Consider the following 17680-nt stretch of genomic DNA (forward strand, 5'->3'; position numbering starts at 1 on the left):
GACATGATTCTGTAGTGGACATCACTGCATGGGAAAAAGAAAAATATGACAAAGGAGACACTGAACTGTTAAGCAGCTAAAATCTTATCTAAAGCAAGAATGGGAAAACATTTCACTTTCAAAACTACAGCAAATGGTCTTCTTAGTTCCCAAACAGAGTATTGTTGAAAGAAGAGGTTACGCAACACAGGGGTAAACACCTGTGTCCCTTCATTTTTTGCAATGTGTTGCTGGCATTTAATTCAAAACAGGCATGTATTTTCCGAAAACAACATTTCTCAGTTTCAACATTAGATATGTTGTCTTTGTACTATTTTCAAATAAATATAGGGATAGCACTCATTGCATTCTGTTCTAAATTGCATTGTACACAGCATCCCAACTTAAGTTTACACCAAATATACCTGAAATAACTTGCCTGGTTGGCTGCATGAAGAAAATGTAAGAATATGATCTAAAGTATAACTTCCAATATAGAATATAGAAAGTGGAACATGGTATTTCATCTTAATCTTCTGATAGTGATTTTATTGACCTACTTTGCATCTTACAGGATATGCCTTTCTCTTAAGTGGAACTTAGCTGATCACAGCTAGTCTCTTTCATGTGTAAAATGATTTGCTATGTTGGAGAAAACTATAATATTACCACGGCTCAATCTCTGTATGTCCCTATATATTATCTCCATTACCCTAACATAAAAATCCTCACTGTGAACTGCAAATTGATTTCCCTAACGAGATAAAAAAGAAAATGTATGAGGTATACTAAAAAACTATTCATTCCTTTGGACATTTCCACACATTAATACTGTGCCAGTAAACACAAAATAAAAGTCCATTACAAAAAGGTTATTACAAATACATAACCAAAAATAACTTAATGTGTAAGTATTCAACCTCTTGAGCAATGTCCCCCAATTTTGGGGGGGGGGGTTACAGTGCAAATGTCTGTTCTCTTGAGCAGACAGTTTAAAGTTGTGAAAATGTCATGGAACTTCCAGCCCCCAATAACAGTGAACACTGAGCAGTGTCCATTTGAAGTTACAGTAGCAGACAGTAGCCGATATCTATTGTGGGTATTTGAGCAATGTTTAGGCCTATAAGAGTGCCCAACAAACAAAACCAGTGTTGCACATCCTATAGCATTTTCATACAATTGTAGGCTACCCTCTGCTTTTTGACTCATTGAAATTTCATAATCAAATCTGTCAGAAAATACACCACTGCCTCTATTTGAAAGATATTCTTGGCATAATAAATTGATGCAGTTTCAAGAAATTATGAATAGTTTGCATTGGTAGTCAAATTCATATTAGGTTTACACATGAAAAACGTATGCTGCCATGGTAACATTAGTGGTATAATGAGTAACAAATAAACATTATCAGGCCCATTTAGCCATTTTCTCATACTTTGTAGATACTACGAAGTGTCATAAGAACTGTTTGCTGGCTCTAGTGACTAGAATGAACTGCAAAAGACCTTAAGGCTTGGCACATTGACCCCACCTCACTGCATTAAAAAAACAAGCAATGCATCTGAAAATCTGTCCAGTTTATTGAAATACATCTTCCTACATTTTCTGCAATTTGATGTTTATTGTCCAGGTAGGTCTGGAAATAATTGGACACAGAAACAAGTTTTGTTATTTTGGCTAATAACCAAAATATATTCAAGTTACAGTTATGTAATGAATATGGGCTTAAAGTGCAGTTTCTCCGCTTTAATTTGAGGGTATTCACATCCAAATTGGAGGAAGGGTTTAATTACAGCTCTGTAATATGTAGTCCACTCTTTCTCAAGGGACCAAAAGTAATTGGACAATTGACTCAAAAGCTGTTTCATGGACAGGTGTGGGCAATTTCTTTGGTATTTCATCAGTTTTGCAGGTAAACGGTCTGGAGTTGATTCCAGGTATGGCATTTGCATTTAGAAGCTGTTGCTCAGAACCCATAACATACAGTCAAAGGAGCTTTCAATGTCCATCCTTAGGCTGCAAAAAAAACAAATCCATCAGAGATAAGCAGGAACATTAGGAGTGGCCAATTCAACAGTTTGGCACATTCTGAGAAAAAACTATGCACTGATGAGCTCTGCAACACAAAAAGGCCTGGACGTCCACAGAAGACAACAGTGGTGGATGATCATAGGATCCTTTCCATGGTAAAGAAAAACCCCTTCACAACAACCAACCAACTGAAGAACACTCACCAGGAGGTAGGAATATCATTATCCAAGTCTACCATGAAGATAAGACTTCACAAAAGCAAATACAGAGGGTTCACCACAAAGTGTAAACCATTCATAAAGAATAGAAAGGCCAGATTAGCCAAAAAACATAGAAGAAAGCCAGCCCAGTTCTTGAACCGCATTCTTTGGACAGATGAAATTAAGATCAACCTGTACCAGAATGATTGGAAGAAAAAAGTAGTGAGAAGGCTTGGAACGGCTCATGATACAAAGCATACGACATCTGTAAAACACAGTGGAGGCAGTGTGATGACATGGCCATGCATGGCTTCCAGTGGCACGGGGTCATTAGTGTTTATTGATGATGTGACACAAGGCAAGCAGCCGGATGAATTCTGAAGTGTATAGGGATATATTTTCTGCTCAGATTCAGCAAAAACTTTACCGATGGACAATGACCCAAAACCTACTGTAAATTCAACCCAGGAGTTTCAGGCAAAGATGTGGAATATTCTGCAATGGCCGAGTCAATCACCTGATCTCAATCCGATTGAGCATGCATTTCACTTGCTGAAGACAAAAAACAAGGCAGAAAGACCCATGAACAAACAACAACTGAAGACAGATGCAGTAAAGGCCTGGCAAAATATCACAAAGGAGGAAACCAAGCGTTTGTAGATTGTCTGTCCTTTCTAGAATTCAAACAAAGGATTCTCGACAAAGTATTAAAAATGAACATAATGTATGATTGTGTTCATTTGTACATATTCATTTTAATCCCTGAAATAAGGGGACGAAAATGTTTGCAATTCCTAATCGTTTCATACAATATTTTTGTTCAACCACTTGAATTAAAGCTGAAAGTCTGCACTTCAATTGCATCTTGGTTGTTTCAAATCCATTGTGGTGGCGTACAGAGACAAAATTATGAAAATTGTGTCAGTGTCCAAATATTTTCAGATAAAGCTACATTTTGTACATTTACATATGATGTAGTTCTGGGTGTATTCGTTTCCTCTTGCAATGTAATGGCTTTGGCCAGGTTTTTATTGTTGTCAAAAAAAATGTTTTTGAATAAAACATACTTTTTAAAAACTGTATCAGTTGGTCTACCACTGATGATAATGGTCTCGTCTGGGGAACCTGTTAATTGCTGCACTCAGCTATACAGTTATTTCTGGCTTTAAGGATCATAGAGGTTTATAGATAATATCAAAGGGTTGCCAACAAAGAACTGTAACCAACTGATTACTTCAGTAGTTCTTATTATCTTTTTACCAAAAACTGAGACAATACCCAATTGAAACCCCATGAATATAATTTACTATGAACAACAGTTGCGGACTTATTTCTGCATTTCAAAATGTCATCCAGAATGCTTTGCCTTACAATAGCATATGCCTCCACATTGGACAACAGTTGCCTTAAAATGATGAGTAGCTTCTAACTTCTCAATAGTCATTTTAATACTGTATCAAAGATCATGTCCGCAGTGACCCCTATGTACAGAAAATACAGCATTTATAAAAATTCACAACATGGTAAAAATGAAAGCGAAGGGCAAATGCTATCTAATAAGTATTTTCAGGAATGTCATACTGAAGAAAACTGCTTAATTACTTAGAACAAACAAATGAAAATCCCACCAATAATCTAACAAATGATCAACATTTCATAATACCATGAATACAAAAAACACATAAAAGAAATATAAGTGTCTGACAACTGTTCTTCGACCCCTTTTACCATTCAGTGCTGACAAAGCGCCACAGCTCATCACTAACTGAACACGGAGACCGTGTAGAGGTGTCTATGTTAATAGGTGTGGCCAGGTCTGCTCCATAGTGAACTGCGGGGGTTTGAAGTACAATCAAACATTACTTGAAATAATCAAAATCCAAATCAGCAAATAAACAATAATTCCACATGTGACTTATTCTAATGGGTGTTATAAAAACAGTTCAGTGATAAATACCTCCTTTCAAAATGTGAGGCTCCACGTCATACTCCCACTTGATCTTGGTCACCTGATGATACAGCTGGGCCATGTAGCTGCAAAAACAGATAACAATAGCATGCTTCAAGTTGCAGCATATCACACCTATCATGGTTTGGTGTGGTGGGCTCATTGTGTTGTAGGCCTACTGACAGTGATGTGTTGGGAGTGGTTTCAGTTCAGTGTGACTGAAAAGGCCAATGTATTGTCGCAACACTGTCGCATGAAAGTTCATGATTTGTGCCCTGACCACACCACTGGGGGTCTTTTCCAGGGGGGTGTGCATCAATTTGGGGGATTTTGGCAGGTCGTGCACATGGATTATTTTCTAGCTTTCTTTCGTGTTGGATACGGTGATTGGTCCGAAGTCTGAACCTCCTCTTGTCTGTGATCAGTGGTCTATTGGATTGATGACAAACAAATTAATTTTGGAAGCATTTTGATCATGGAAAATCGAGAAAGCGTGTTGGATCGCCAGGTTGCTGAATAAGTCCAGCGCTACTGGCATCTGTATGATGCTGTTAGTCATTTTTATAAAGACCAACACACGGCAGTGATTTAATCGAATGAAATCGCTGCTATTCTGTGCTGGGGTTGAGAACTGGTATGTGCAAACTTTACAGTCGGCATTATGCGGTACAGTCAGTAACATTCTTCTGGCATCAGCCAAATCCTCATTCGTCCATCAGACTGCCAGATAGTGGAGTGATGAATCACTCCAGAGAACACATTTCCACTGCTCCAGAGTACAGTGGCTGGGTGCTTTACGCCACTCAAGCCGACATTTGGCATTGTGCATGTTGATGTGAGGCTTGCGATGCAACAGATAAGCCACTTTTACACACATCAGCACTCGGTAGCCCTGCTCTGCGAGTATGCATGGTCTACCGCTTCGTGGCTGGGGTGTTGTTGTTCCTATACGCTTCCACTTCACAACTACAGCACTTACAGTTGACCGGAGCAGATCTAGTAGGGCAGAGGTATCATAAACGGACTTGTGGCAAAGGTGGCATCCTGTGACAGTACCACGTTTAGTCACTGAGCTCTTCAGTACCACCCACTGTACCGCCAATGTTTGTCTATGGAGATTTCATTGCTATGTGCTGGTATTTATGCACCTGTGAGTAATTGGTGTTGCTGAAACACCTGAACTCAATAATAGGGATGTCTACATACTTTTGGCCATATAGCGTGTATTCCAGTCATTAGTCCTACTCACATGGCTGATGGGATAACCTCTGTGGTGTCATCATTAACCTCTTGCTGCAGGGTCTGCAACTCCTGCTCCGAGTCACGCAGACTCTCCAGCTCACCCTGCAGGAACCTGTGGAACAGGTCAAGGAAACCAACACACACAGAGACTAGCTTCCAAAAAAAACTGTGGCATTATATACAATCAACAGCATATGACTGAGAAATCTGTCAACATTGCAAAGGAAGTATGGATCAGCAGCTGGCGGTCGTGTGAATCTGTGAGCAAGCAAATTGAGGCTTGGCTGGGTTCTGAGGATGAGATTAGGGGAGGCATGGCTTTCAGGCTAATCACAGGTATCGCAAGTGACACGCTAGGTAAAACAGACAATGCACACCTTGTATAATTAGTAATATCAAGTTGTGACACTTTTTTCAAATATTCCCTTACAAGTCTATGGAGGCATTCAGTGCTCATTCAACCAGACATATATGGAAGAATTTTGTCTGACTTCTAATGCAAAACTGCTTTACACAAATGACTCCTTTTTCCAAGAGACTCAAAAACTTGTGTGTTGATAACTTGGCAAAATAAAACTGGGGCATGTTTGTCTGAAGGTTGTCATGCTCATTAGATGCAGACTTTACTATAATTAAAGCTTGTGTTACTTTCACCCTGGCTCTCCTCTATATGAGGATGTACACTCACCTAAAGGAATATTAGGAACACCATACTTATACTGTGTTTGACCCCCTTTTGCCTTCAGAACTGCCTTAATTCTACGCGGCATTGATTCAACAAGGTGCTGAAAGCATTCTTTAGAAATGTTGGCCCATATTCAAAGGATAGCATCTTGCAGTTGATGGAGATTTGTGGGATGCACATCCAGGGCACGAAGCTCCCGTTCCACCACATCCCAAAGATGCTCTATTGGGTTGAGATCTGGTGACTGTGGGGGCCATTTCAGTACAGTGAACTCATTGTCATGTTCAAGAAACCAATTTGAAATTATTCGAGCATTGTGACATGGTGCATTATCCTGTTGGAAGTAGCCATCAGAGGATGGGTACATGGTGGTCATAAAGGGATGGACATGGTCAGAAACAATGCTCAGGTAGACCATGGCATTTAAACAATGCCCAATTGGCACTAAGGGGCATTAAGTGTGCCAAGAAAACATCCCCCACACCATTACACCACCACCACCAGCCTGCACAGCGGTAACAAGGCATGATGGATCCATGTTCTCATTCGTGTTTACGCCAAATTCTGACTCTACCATCTGAATGTCTCAACAGAAATTGAGACTCATCAGACCAGGCAACATTCTTCCAGTCTTCAACTGTCCAATTTTGGTGAGCTTGTGCAAATTGTAGCCTTTTTTTCCTATTTGTAGTGGAGATGAGTGGTACCGGGTGGGGTCTTCTGCTGTTGTAGCCCATCCGCCTCAAGGTTGTGCGTGTTGTGGCTTCACAAATGCTTTGCTGCATACCTCGGTTGTAACGAGTGGTTATTTCAGTCAAAGCTGCTCTTCTATCAGCTTGAATCAGTCGGCCCATTCTCCTCTGACCTCTAGCATCAACAAGGCATTTTCGCCCACAGGACAGCCGCATACTGGATGTTTTTCCCTTGTGAAATACTCAGACCGGCCCGTCTGGCACCAACAACCATGCCACGCTCCAAATTGCTTAAATCACCTTTCTTTCCCATTCTGACATTCAGTTTGGAGTTCAGGGGACTGTCTTGACCAGGACCACACACCTAAATGCATTGAAGCAATCTCCCCTGTGTACAAAGTGCATGAACGGGTAGAGGATACTGTAGTTCTGAGTCCATGGTCTGGCTCCTGGCTATACACTGCTGCAATTCCTGCTCAAGACTGACCAGTTCCCTCTCTGCCTGGCTCTTCTGCACCTCCACATCCAGCAGCTTCTGTCCCACCTTTTCCTCACACTGAACTAGATCTGAGGACAATGAGGAAGTGATGGTTAGGACTACTAGGGATCACTAATAGACTAGACAGTACACCGAGTTTGGAAGTAAATTAGCATAACTTCAGCGTAATTGTTTGTACCTTACCGTTTAACAACTGTGTGATTATTTTCTTTGTTTCCAAGTGTCGATCAAAGAATGACTTCTGCTTCTCTCTCAACATTTGTAATGTATCCACGGCCTTGCTGCTCTTTATTAGTTGGATCATCGACTCTCCTGTTTTCATAACGTCTTCAAATCCACTGCATTGAGACATGGTGACACGACCACCCTGTAGAAAAGGTTATAAGAAATGGCTAAACATTACTATATTTTAATGCATAGTCTCGAGTAAAGTAAACAGTCAAATTTTTGATAAAGTTACGTCAGCTCAACAAAATGCCCTGCAATTAAACGTTAAATACAGATCCTCTAGCTTGAAAACTTGAACAGCAGTCGACGTCAATGCGGTGATACTCTCACACCGACAGTGTTTCAACAAGTTAATAATTATGTAAAGTAATTAGTATTTTTCGTTGAAATACGCGTTAACGTACAATACCTCACCGAATGTAAACAGTTCCGTTTTCGCGATTCAAATGGTCCCGGGAATGCGCGCCAATCATGGTTTAGAATCTCAGCGCGCGCCTTAATGTGGTGCCCGAGGAACTGCCTGTTGGGATTTTATTATTAAAAACCTGAGGTACAGAATAACGAAACGTATTTATTTACATATGTATATGTCACAAAATAACGGCTTATACTGCAACGGTACTAAAAGGGTGGATAATGCTGTCCATCATCGTTAACTGTATCTAGTTCGCAAATGCGCGTACATGTCGTGATCGCAGAAGTCTGATTCAATGCCGAGGGTCAGGAAGCTGATGACAGAACCTGCCAGCGTTAAGTAGACTCCCCCCTCCCTAATTCAAGTGCAAAGTAGAACAATATTTTACTTGGCGTTAACCTTTAAAAGCATGTTGTCATCATAATGTCATATGTATTATAATATAATTGTAAACAAACCATTTCATAACAAACAAATTTGACCCGTGTTTGAATTCACGATAACAAGCACTGAAAAAAACACTCAAAAGAAATGTTTGATCTGATAAGTAACATATATTTCATCCATAAACAGAATATATATAGATACAGGTGCTGGTCATAAAATTAGAATATCATCAAAAAGTTGATTTATTTCAGTAATTCCATTCAAAAAGTGAAACGTGTATATTATATTCATTAATTACACACAGACTGATATATTTCAAATGTTTATTTCTTTTCATTGTGATGATTATAACTGACAACTAATGAAAATCCCAAATTCAGTATCTCTGAAAATTTGAATATTACTTAAGACCAATACAAAAAAATTATTTTTAGAAACGTTGGCCAACTGAAAAGTATGAACATGAAAAGTATGAGCATGTACAGCACTCAATACTTAGTTGGGGCTCCTTTTGCCTGAATTACTGCAGCAATGCGGCGTTGCATGTTGGTCTGGCGTATCACATCTTCCTCTTCACAATACCCCATAGATTTCTATAGGGTTAAGGTCAGGCGAGTTTGCTGGCCAATTAAGAACAGGGATACCATGGTCCTTAAACCAGGTACTGGTAGCTTTGGCACTGTGTGCAGGTGCCAAGTCATGTTGGAAAATGAAATCTGCATCTCCATAAAGTTGGTCAGCAGCAGGAAGCATGAAGTGCTCTAAAACTTCCTTGTAGACGGCTGCGTTTACCTTGGACCTCAGAAAACACAGTGGACCAACACCAGCAGATGACATGGCACCCCAAACCATCATTGACTGTGGAAACTTTACACTGGATTCTGTGCCTCTCCTCTCTTCCTCCAGACTCTGGGACCTTGATTTCCAAAAGAAATGCAAAATGTACTTTCATCAAAAAACATAACTCAGCAGCAGTCCAGTTCTTTTTGTCTTTAGCCCAGGCGAGACGCTTTTGACGCTGTGTCTTGTTCAAGAGTGGCTTGACACAAGGAATGCGACAGCTGAAACCCATGTCTTGCATACTTCTGTGCGTGGTGGTTCTTGAAGCACTGACTCCAGCTGCAGTCCACTCTTTGTGAATCTCCCCCACATTTTTGAATGGGTTTTGTTTCTCAATCCTCTCCAGGGTGCGGTTATCCTTATTGCTTGTACGCTTTTTTCTACCACATCTTTTCCTTCCCTTCGCCTCTCTATTAATGTGCTTGGACACAGAGCTCTGTGAACAGCCAGCCTCTTTAGCTATGACCTTTTGTGTCTTGCTCTCCTTGTGCAAGGTGTCAATGGTCGTCTTTTGGACAGCTGTCAAGTCAGCAGTCTTCCCCATGATTGTGTTGCCTACATAACTAGACTGAGAGACCATTTAAAGGCCTTTGCAGGTGTTTTGGGTTAATTAGCTGATTAGAGTGTGACCCCAGGTGTCTTCAATATTGAACCTTTTCACAATATTCAAATTTTATGAGATACTGAATTTGGGGTTTTCATTAGTTGTCAGTTATAATCATCAAAATTAAAAGAAATAAACATCAGTCTGTGTGGAATGAATGTATACATTATGCAAGTTTCACTTTTTGAATGGAATTACTGAAATAAATCAACTTTTTGATGATATTCTAGTTTTATGACCAGCACCTGTATATATATATATATATATATATATATATATACACTCACCTAAAGGATTATTAGGAACACCTGTTCAATTTCTCATTAATGCAATTATCTAATCAACCAATCACATGGCAGTTGCTTCAATGCATTTAGGGGTGTGGTCCTGGTCAAGACAATCTCCTGAACTCCAAACTGAATGTCAGAATGGGAAAGAAAGGTGATTCAAGCAATTTGAAACGTGGCATGGTTATTGGTGCCAGACGGGCTCAGTTACTGGGATTTTCACGCACAACCATTTCTAGGGTTTACAAAGAATGGTGTGAAAAGGGGAAAACATCCAGTATGCGGCAGTCCTGTGGGCGAAAATGCCTTGTTGATGCTAGAGGTCAGAGGAGAATGGGCCGACTGATTCAAGCTGATAGAAGAGCAACTTTGACTGAAATAACCACTCGTTACAACCGAGGTATGCAGCAAAGCATTTGTGAAGCCACAACACGCACAACCTTGAGGCGGATGGGCTACAACAGCAGAAGACCCCACCGGGTACCACTCATCTCCACTACAAATAGGAAAAATAGGCTACAATTTGCACGAGCTCACCAAAATTGGACAGTTGAAGACTGGAAGAATGTTGCCTGGTCTGATGAGTCTCAATTTCTGTTGAGACATTCAGATGGTAGAGTCAGAATTTGGCGTAAACACGAATGAGAACATGGATCCATCATGCCTTGTTACCACTGTCCAGTCTGGTGGTGGTGGTGTAATGGTGTGGGGGATGTTTTCTTGGCACACTTTAGGCCCCTTAGTGCCAATTGGGCATTGTTTAAATGCCACAGCCTACCTGAGCATTGTTTCTGACCATGTCCAGCCCTTTATGACCACCATGTACCCATCCTCTGATGGCTACTTCCAGCAGGATAATGCACCATGTCACAAAGCTCGAATAATTTCAAATTGGTTTCTTGAACATGACAATGAGTTCACTGTACTGAAATGGCCCCCACAGTCACCAGATTTCAACCCAATGGAGCATCTTTGGGATGTGGTGGAACGGGAGCTTCGTGCCCTGGATGTGCATCCCACAAATCTCCATCAACTGCAAGATGCTATCCTTTGAATATGGGCCAACATTTCTAAAGAATGCTTTCAGCACCTTGTTGAATCAATGCCACGTAGAATTAACCTTTTCACGCGTGAGTTTCAAATATTCCTTACCGACCCCCCAGCGTGAGTTTTTTTGCACGTGACTTCGGTACTCTGCAGCATTTGAACTCACGCCAGCCTTTGAACAGTCACCTTGCTAGGTAAGGAACACTACATGCATTGCATTGCAAGCTTCTCTCGTTGACTCGAATTCTAAGAGCTACAAAAGTTGGTTGATTTATTACTGTAGCTAGCTAGAAAACGTCAGCTAACCGCTAGCAAACGTCAGCTGCCTGCTAGCTAACAAATCGTGACCAGTTATTCAATGCAGTGAAAATGAATAAACTATATAAAATGCATACAACGGGGAACGTAACTTCTAGAAAGTTTTTGCAATGGTTTTGATCGGTAGTAGTCGCTAATATAATTCGTTTTTGTGCATTAGTGTTGGCTGTCTGTTGGTACGTAACTAACACTTCTTGTCCCGATTTGAATGCTTTCTACCTGGTTAATATCATAGTATGGTCTTGAAACAATTACAATCAGGAAATATAGTTATAAACACTGTTTGAGCTAAATGTGAGTAAATAATAGCGCGGTTTTACCAGCCATTGTTACGTTACTTGTAGCTAGGTATGCTAATGGTGCGTTCTAAACATGACGTTCTAATCACACCGGTGTGATCGTACGCTCCAGGGACCACTCTAGATTGATCACACTGGTGTGATCGTACGCGCCAAAGGGTTAAGGCAGTTCAGAAGGTGAGAGGGGGTCAAACACAGTATTACATATACATTAGACCACATTTATCTTACAATGTACACGTTTTTGTTTAAAATAGGCAAAATCTATTTTATTCCTGATGATGAACAAAACGGGCAAATATATTATCAGACCATGCTTATGATTAACTAAATAATTCCCAAAATGTTTGTATTTTCTTATATGATAAAATGACCAATTATTATTACATTTGTTGTGTTATGGGTCAAAATTGACAGCTTGTACTTTCCTATGAAATAAAGAGAAAAGTCATTTCTTAAAACAACACTTTATTTTGGTCAATCGCCCAACAAGATTTATGAACAAGTGTCATCTCCAGCAAGATGTTTGTGTGTGTGTGTGTGTGTCTGTGTGTATTTATGTATGTGTTCATGTTAATATGCATAACGGTCAGCATGTGAATGTTTGGGTGTGTGCCTTGCAAATTTCCTTTTGACATTTGTGGCAAATTAAGATGTCCCTCTTGTTAGGGCAGCACTAGCAACTCTTCTTCATTTCCAGTGGGCACAGTTGGATGCATAGGTACGGTTGCATCCTTGGCTTGAAGCTGCATCACCACATTGGCAGAGGCAGTTGTTTAGGTTAGACATCGCTGTTGTTTAATATACTAGGGATTTCACTAGAGATCTTCCTAGCTCCTCCAGAAAACTCCAGCATTTTTACTGCCATACAGCTGGATAACAGGACATGTGTATGTGTGTGTATGTGTATGAGTGAAAGAGAGAGTGCGGGAGTGTGCGTGGGATCATATTTGCTGCGTGCCACTATACAAATGAAAGATTATTTTTATATTATGACACAATATTATTATACTATAATTATAGGATTGTATTACTATTATAATTGTTTTGTTATAATTGTTGTTATTGATGGTTTGACAAAATGTACTATGTATTTCTCTGCATAAACACCCCATAATTACTACCAGGTCAAATTTGACTCATAACACCACGGATGTAACTTTTTTTATAGGCATTTAAAAAAAGAAAAATTATCAAAATGTGTTTTATTGTATTCAGTAGGCCATTGTTGAGACTGTAAAGAAGCCTTGTTTTGATCAGAAAAATATGAAGGTATGTTTCACACATCTAAACTTGAAAACGGGTTAAATGTGACCCGAATCCAATAAAGGGTTAAAAATGTTACTTATTGGTACGACGCAGCAGCCATAGCGCCTTTTTGTCTTAAAAAACAGCGGTGGCGTATGTTGTGGGCGGAGCTGAACGGGCGGCAGAAAGTGACAGTAACCTCTTTACGACATATGGGAATATGGATAATCCTGACGCCTTCTCCGATTATTTTGTAAAGTAAATGTCATATCACAGATATAAGAAATGTATCCCCTTCATTCATAAAGTGCTTGCATATATACCGAGTGATCTAAGCTAAACTGTCTAAGTATGAGCAATTTGGTCTCAATCTTTCTGCGGCTGATTCTAGCTAATGGTTATTATTACACCAATAATAGTATACATGTTCCCACAGTGGCAACTTCCAAATCAATTACCATATACAGCAGTTCTCAGTGGGGATAATAAAGCAACTATTTATTGTAAGTTTGCTGGTAATTAACATTTTATTACTTTTCACTTACCTGCAGATAGGTTATTCAGAGGTCTCTGAGGTGAAGACTGGCTAACCCACATCAAACCGTCAAGCTCGGAGATGGACTCACGCTGGAAAACGTTCGTGTGCCAGCTGATCTCTGCTAGCCTGATTTTTCTTCACGCTGTGTCACAGTCAGCATCCCCAAGAACATCCACACATGGTTTATACAGCACATTAGTATTTCTACAAAAACAACGAATTCATGTTCCCATTATGTTTATAATTGTTTAGGGGAAGTGCAAAGCTTTTTAGGGTTTTATGGTGTTGACTACATAGGTAAAGGCAAAAGCTTTTGCTGATTGCAGTGGGAGTGTGGGAGGCCACATTTCACTGCACCACAATAGGTGTGGCTGGTGCTATGTTGGAAAGTTTTTTGCTAGAAATTCTGGCTTTAACTTCATGCATGCCTTCCTTGCAGATGGGAGGTAATACCAGTTTGTATTATTCACTATACCAAAGTATTTGTCAAATAATTGTTTCTGATTGGCTTAAAGTGAGTTCTAGAGGGTCATTATCTCCTGATATACAGGAAAGTTGATTGGACATTTATTCTAGATATTCAGGACACCTAATCATGACAAAATAAGTCTATATCCCAGCAAGCATGGCAGTGGAACATTTAGAATGACTGGTATACAGATCAAATAGACTAAATCACTGCAGTGAGTTGTCTGTAGCAACCAAAACCCAGAGAAAGATCAAATTCACTAATAAAACATCTGAATATAAACAAAAACACTTCTGTTCTACTAGTAAATGTTTGATTATTTTGTTGCTTGTTGGCCACTGTGGGATAAGTGGTATAAACATCTCTGTTCAGTACATTACTTAGAAAAATTAACTACACAAAGGGAATCTGCTATGCATCATCCAAATAAGTGTAAAGAACGTTGCTTATCCCAACTCAATTCTCAAAATGTAAGGTCCGGGGCATGGGCGAGGCTAGCCCCTTTTTAGGGGTGCTTCAGCACCCCTAAAAAGGAGCTCAGCACCCCTAAAACTTGCAGTAAGAAATGTTGTTATTCTTACATTTTTGTTCGTCTTTGACAAGGTTAAATAATGTCCAAAATATACTCCCTAGTTTGTGGTTTAAAATGTACGTGTTAAGGATGAAAATGAAAACATCCCCGCTTAGCAAATGGCATCATCCTCTTCTCTTTTTCTACTTCTCTGTACCTGCACCGCTCAGCACGACCGTCATCCAGCGCGAAACACGCAGAGTGAGAACCCGTTATTTAGGTTTGATAATCAACTAAGTTGGTCCAAAGCTGTGTCTCACACTTCTTTCCTTTTACCTAGAGTTGTTCCGATTCCGAAACCATATCGGTGATTACTGGAGTCAGTATCCTGAATCACGGTACACCTATAATAAGTGTTTATTTTCGGACTATTTTAGTCCAGCGGGTCGCCTCCTGTGGAGTAGCACAGGACCTCGTCCATAGTCATAAACGGAGAGAAGTAGCGCCGGTTACAATGTTCTTCCGCAAGACGCATGCAGTTCTGTTTATTAACTGCTAGAGCGTGAAACAAAAACAGCAGCGCGACAAATAAACTGCGTACCTGTGTAGTGCCTACGTGTGTCTCTGTTGTTAAAGTTTATCGTTAATTTGATACTCATTTTAACAATCGGGAGTCATGTAAACATGAAAACTGGTCAGTCGTCATGGAAACATGAAGCCCTGGCGTTTGGACCATAGTGAAAACAAACATATCACTGTATACCACCAGTATGTGTGAAAACATTCACTGTGGCTTTTTAAATTAATTGTTATTCATTCCTAGATTTATATCTTATTTTTCAGTTGTGGCTGACTATCAAACTAGACAATAAAAGAAAGTTTAATGTTTTTCTTTTGCTGTATTTATTCATTCCTCACACACAGAGGATTTAACCTGAACCAGGCTTAACTCCTGAACTCCTAGCATTACACTCTCTCTCTCTCTCTCTCTCTCTCTCTCTCTCTCTCTCTCTCTCTCTCTCTCTCTCTCTCTCTCTCTCTCTCTCTCTCTCTCTCTCTCTCTCTCTCTCTCTCTCTCTCTCTCTCTCTCTCTCTCTCTCTCTCTCTCTCTCTCTCTCTCTCTCTCTCTCTCTCTCTCTCTCTCTCTCTCTCTCTCTCTCTCTCTCTCTCTCTCTCTCTCTCTCTCTCTCTCTCTCTCTCTCTCTCTCTCTGATTCAAGTGAGAGACTAGGGACAGTCCATATGACCTCTGTCTTGTTTTTTTGTTCTTTGGAAAAGTGTTAAGCTAAAGTAACAGATAATGCAAACCAGCTATCTGTTGTTGTATCAAATTACTTATCTAGGCAATGGCTCAGGAGGACCACAGGCCAAAGCAGACTCCAGCACCTAGCTGTGATGTCTATTGAGAAGGAGTTGCTTGAAAAAATTGAACACCAAAGGGTCATTGACAGGTTTGCCACCCTCAAAGTGCGGCGACATTGATGAACTCTCCCAAAGTAGAGCCAAATGGGGATTCAGGGGAAGTACTTCAAAGATTTCCCTCTCTCTTTCAAGACCTCTGTAGATAATCTGGATATTTTGGACTTTTTGGTTTTCCCTTTTTATTTTTTGCTCTTGATGTGAAGCTTGTTTTATTATTATTTATTGATGACTTATATTGGTTTATGAAAGTTCAGAAAGGCGTGCAACCAGATATGTTAGAGATAACCATTTGTAAATAATTTACAGAAGATGAATTACATTTTGTTGTCCAAGTACCTGTTACTTTGTTCAATGACAATAAAGTTGAATCTAATCTAACCAATCTGATGACTGTTGATACAAACGGAGGCACATGGCGTTAACGGTCAGGAAAACCAGCTGAGTGAAGAAGGTTTTGTTTGTTACAGGGGCCTGTCTGTGTGAACTCTCACAATTAGGCTGGTGCTTTTTTTGAGAAAGGTCTCAAAAAAAAGAAAATTTTGGAGTTAGTTGAACAAATGTTAAAATGATAGTTATTTTTCAATAGACCTTTTTTGTTTTTGTGTGAAATGAGGGTGGGTGGTGGCAGTGGGGCTCATTGGGTGCTCAGCACCCCTAAAGCTCTGACCCTAGAATCGCCCCTGGTCCGGGATCTGGCCAGGCCGTTAGGCCTGGTTCGGGTTGAGCTGAGAATGAAAATCCTTGTATGTGTAGCCATTCAGAGGGTCCAAGCCCACCACCCTTCACAGGCTCTTCTTGCCATAGGAACCAAATTCAATGATACATGCAACATTCTGTAAAGTATGAAGCTAATGTTTTTGACCTCTCCTTTCCCAGGTGCTTTTCCAGCAAGATCTGTACCGGCATGCCCTGGTAGCCTCTGGTGGCAGACACTTGATGAGCACATTAATTGTAACGCAGTGGCTACACAATAACATGCAATACATGATGTTATGGGTTCTGAACTTCAGCATCACACACCAATATAAGTTACAGCTATCCCTCTGCTAAATGGGTGACTTTTGGAATTGTTTTTGTTATCTAAGTGATACAAATGTTGTGAATTAAGAGGAGTATGTATTTTGAATGATCAGTCATTAAGGATTATGTTAAATAGAGTTAGGTGTTGTACAACATAACAAACCTGTCCTGAAGATATCGTAAGACTAAGAGCAATGTATTTGGAACAGATCACTTTCTGAGCGCCAGCCCTCAGTTGAGTCAATGTTGCAGTTGAGCAAGTAGAGAAAACAAAGCTTCTTGTGACCTTAAATTCTAAACTGTTATGGTCAAGACCTAATGATTCACTGGTTGTAAAGATGGAGGGAACATGTCTGTAATTAGGAGACGCTGTCCGCTTTCAACATCACACCTGACCAAATGGGTCCTACAGACACATATTATCACAAATGGTTTATTGCCTGTTTTCTGGTCACGCTACAAAGACAAAACTAGGAATGTTATAGCTGGTTTAGAGCATGGCTGCTTGCCCTTTGAAGGGCAATTGTTGCAAGTCAAAAAGTTGAGAACAGACAAGAAACACTCCTGTATTAAAATACACAGTTAACTCATATTAAACTTCAACATTCAAACCAACTCCAAACAACAAACATTGCTGTACAAAGGTAGAATGGAACTCCCAGCTCATATTTTTAAAACATAGAACGAAGCACTTTTCAAAAACCAGTGTGCATTGCTGACATTGTGATAATGAATGTGTTAACACGGTCAGGATAGTAACATAAAATGTGTA

The 17680-nt window shown here is 40.0% G+C and overlaps 1 protein-coding gene across 4 annotated transcripts; it reads right to left on the minus strand.

The window, feature by feature from the left end:
- Window positions 1-3101: 3101 nt before the first annotated feature.
- spc24 (SPC24 component of NDC80 kinetochore complex) lies at window positions 3102-13514 on the minus strand. 4 transcript variants are annotated; one of them, XM_010874525.3, is made up of 7 exons: window positions 8188-8215; window positions 7919-8024; window positions 7460-7643; window positions 7200-7344; window positions 5408-5512; window positions 4168-4244; window positions 3102-4041 (listed from the first exon to the last, which is right to left on the minus strand). In XM_010874525.3, coding segments are annotated over exons 1-7 (726 nt in total). In that variant the 5' UTR covers window positions 8190-8215; the 3' UTR covers window positions 3102-3934. The 4 variants fall into 4 exon arrangements, with proteins under 4 accessions (XP_010872827.1, XP_034150915.1, XP_010872828.1 ...); XM_034295024.1 differs by lacking the exons at window positions 7919-8024; window positions 8188-8215 and adding an exon at window positions 13495-13514; XM_010874526.4 differs by having other exon boundaries at window positions 7914-8235.
- Window positions 13515-17680: the final 4166 nt, after the last annotated feature.

Source organism: Esox lucius, chromosome 11 (assembly GCF_011004845.1).
Source record: "Esox lucius isolate fEsoLuc1 chromosome 11, fEsoLuc1.pri, whole genome shotgun sequence".
NCBI classification, from domain to species: Eukaryota; Metazoa; Chordata; class Actinopteri; order Esociformes; family Esocidae; genus Esox; species Esox lucius.

Bases quoted from the DNA above. Each gene is read 5' to 3' on its own strand.
- spc24 (XM_010874525.3), bottom strand. The intron at 7,644-7,918 runs GTGAGGTATTGT...CCTTTTCTACAG, and splicing joins AACGGAACTGTTTACATTCG to GGTGGTCGTGTCACCATGTC. The intron at 7,345-7,459 runs GTAAGGTACAAA...CATTGTCCTCAG, and splicing joins AATCACACAGTTGTTAAACG to ATCTAGTTCAGTGTGAGGAA.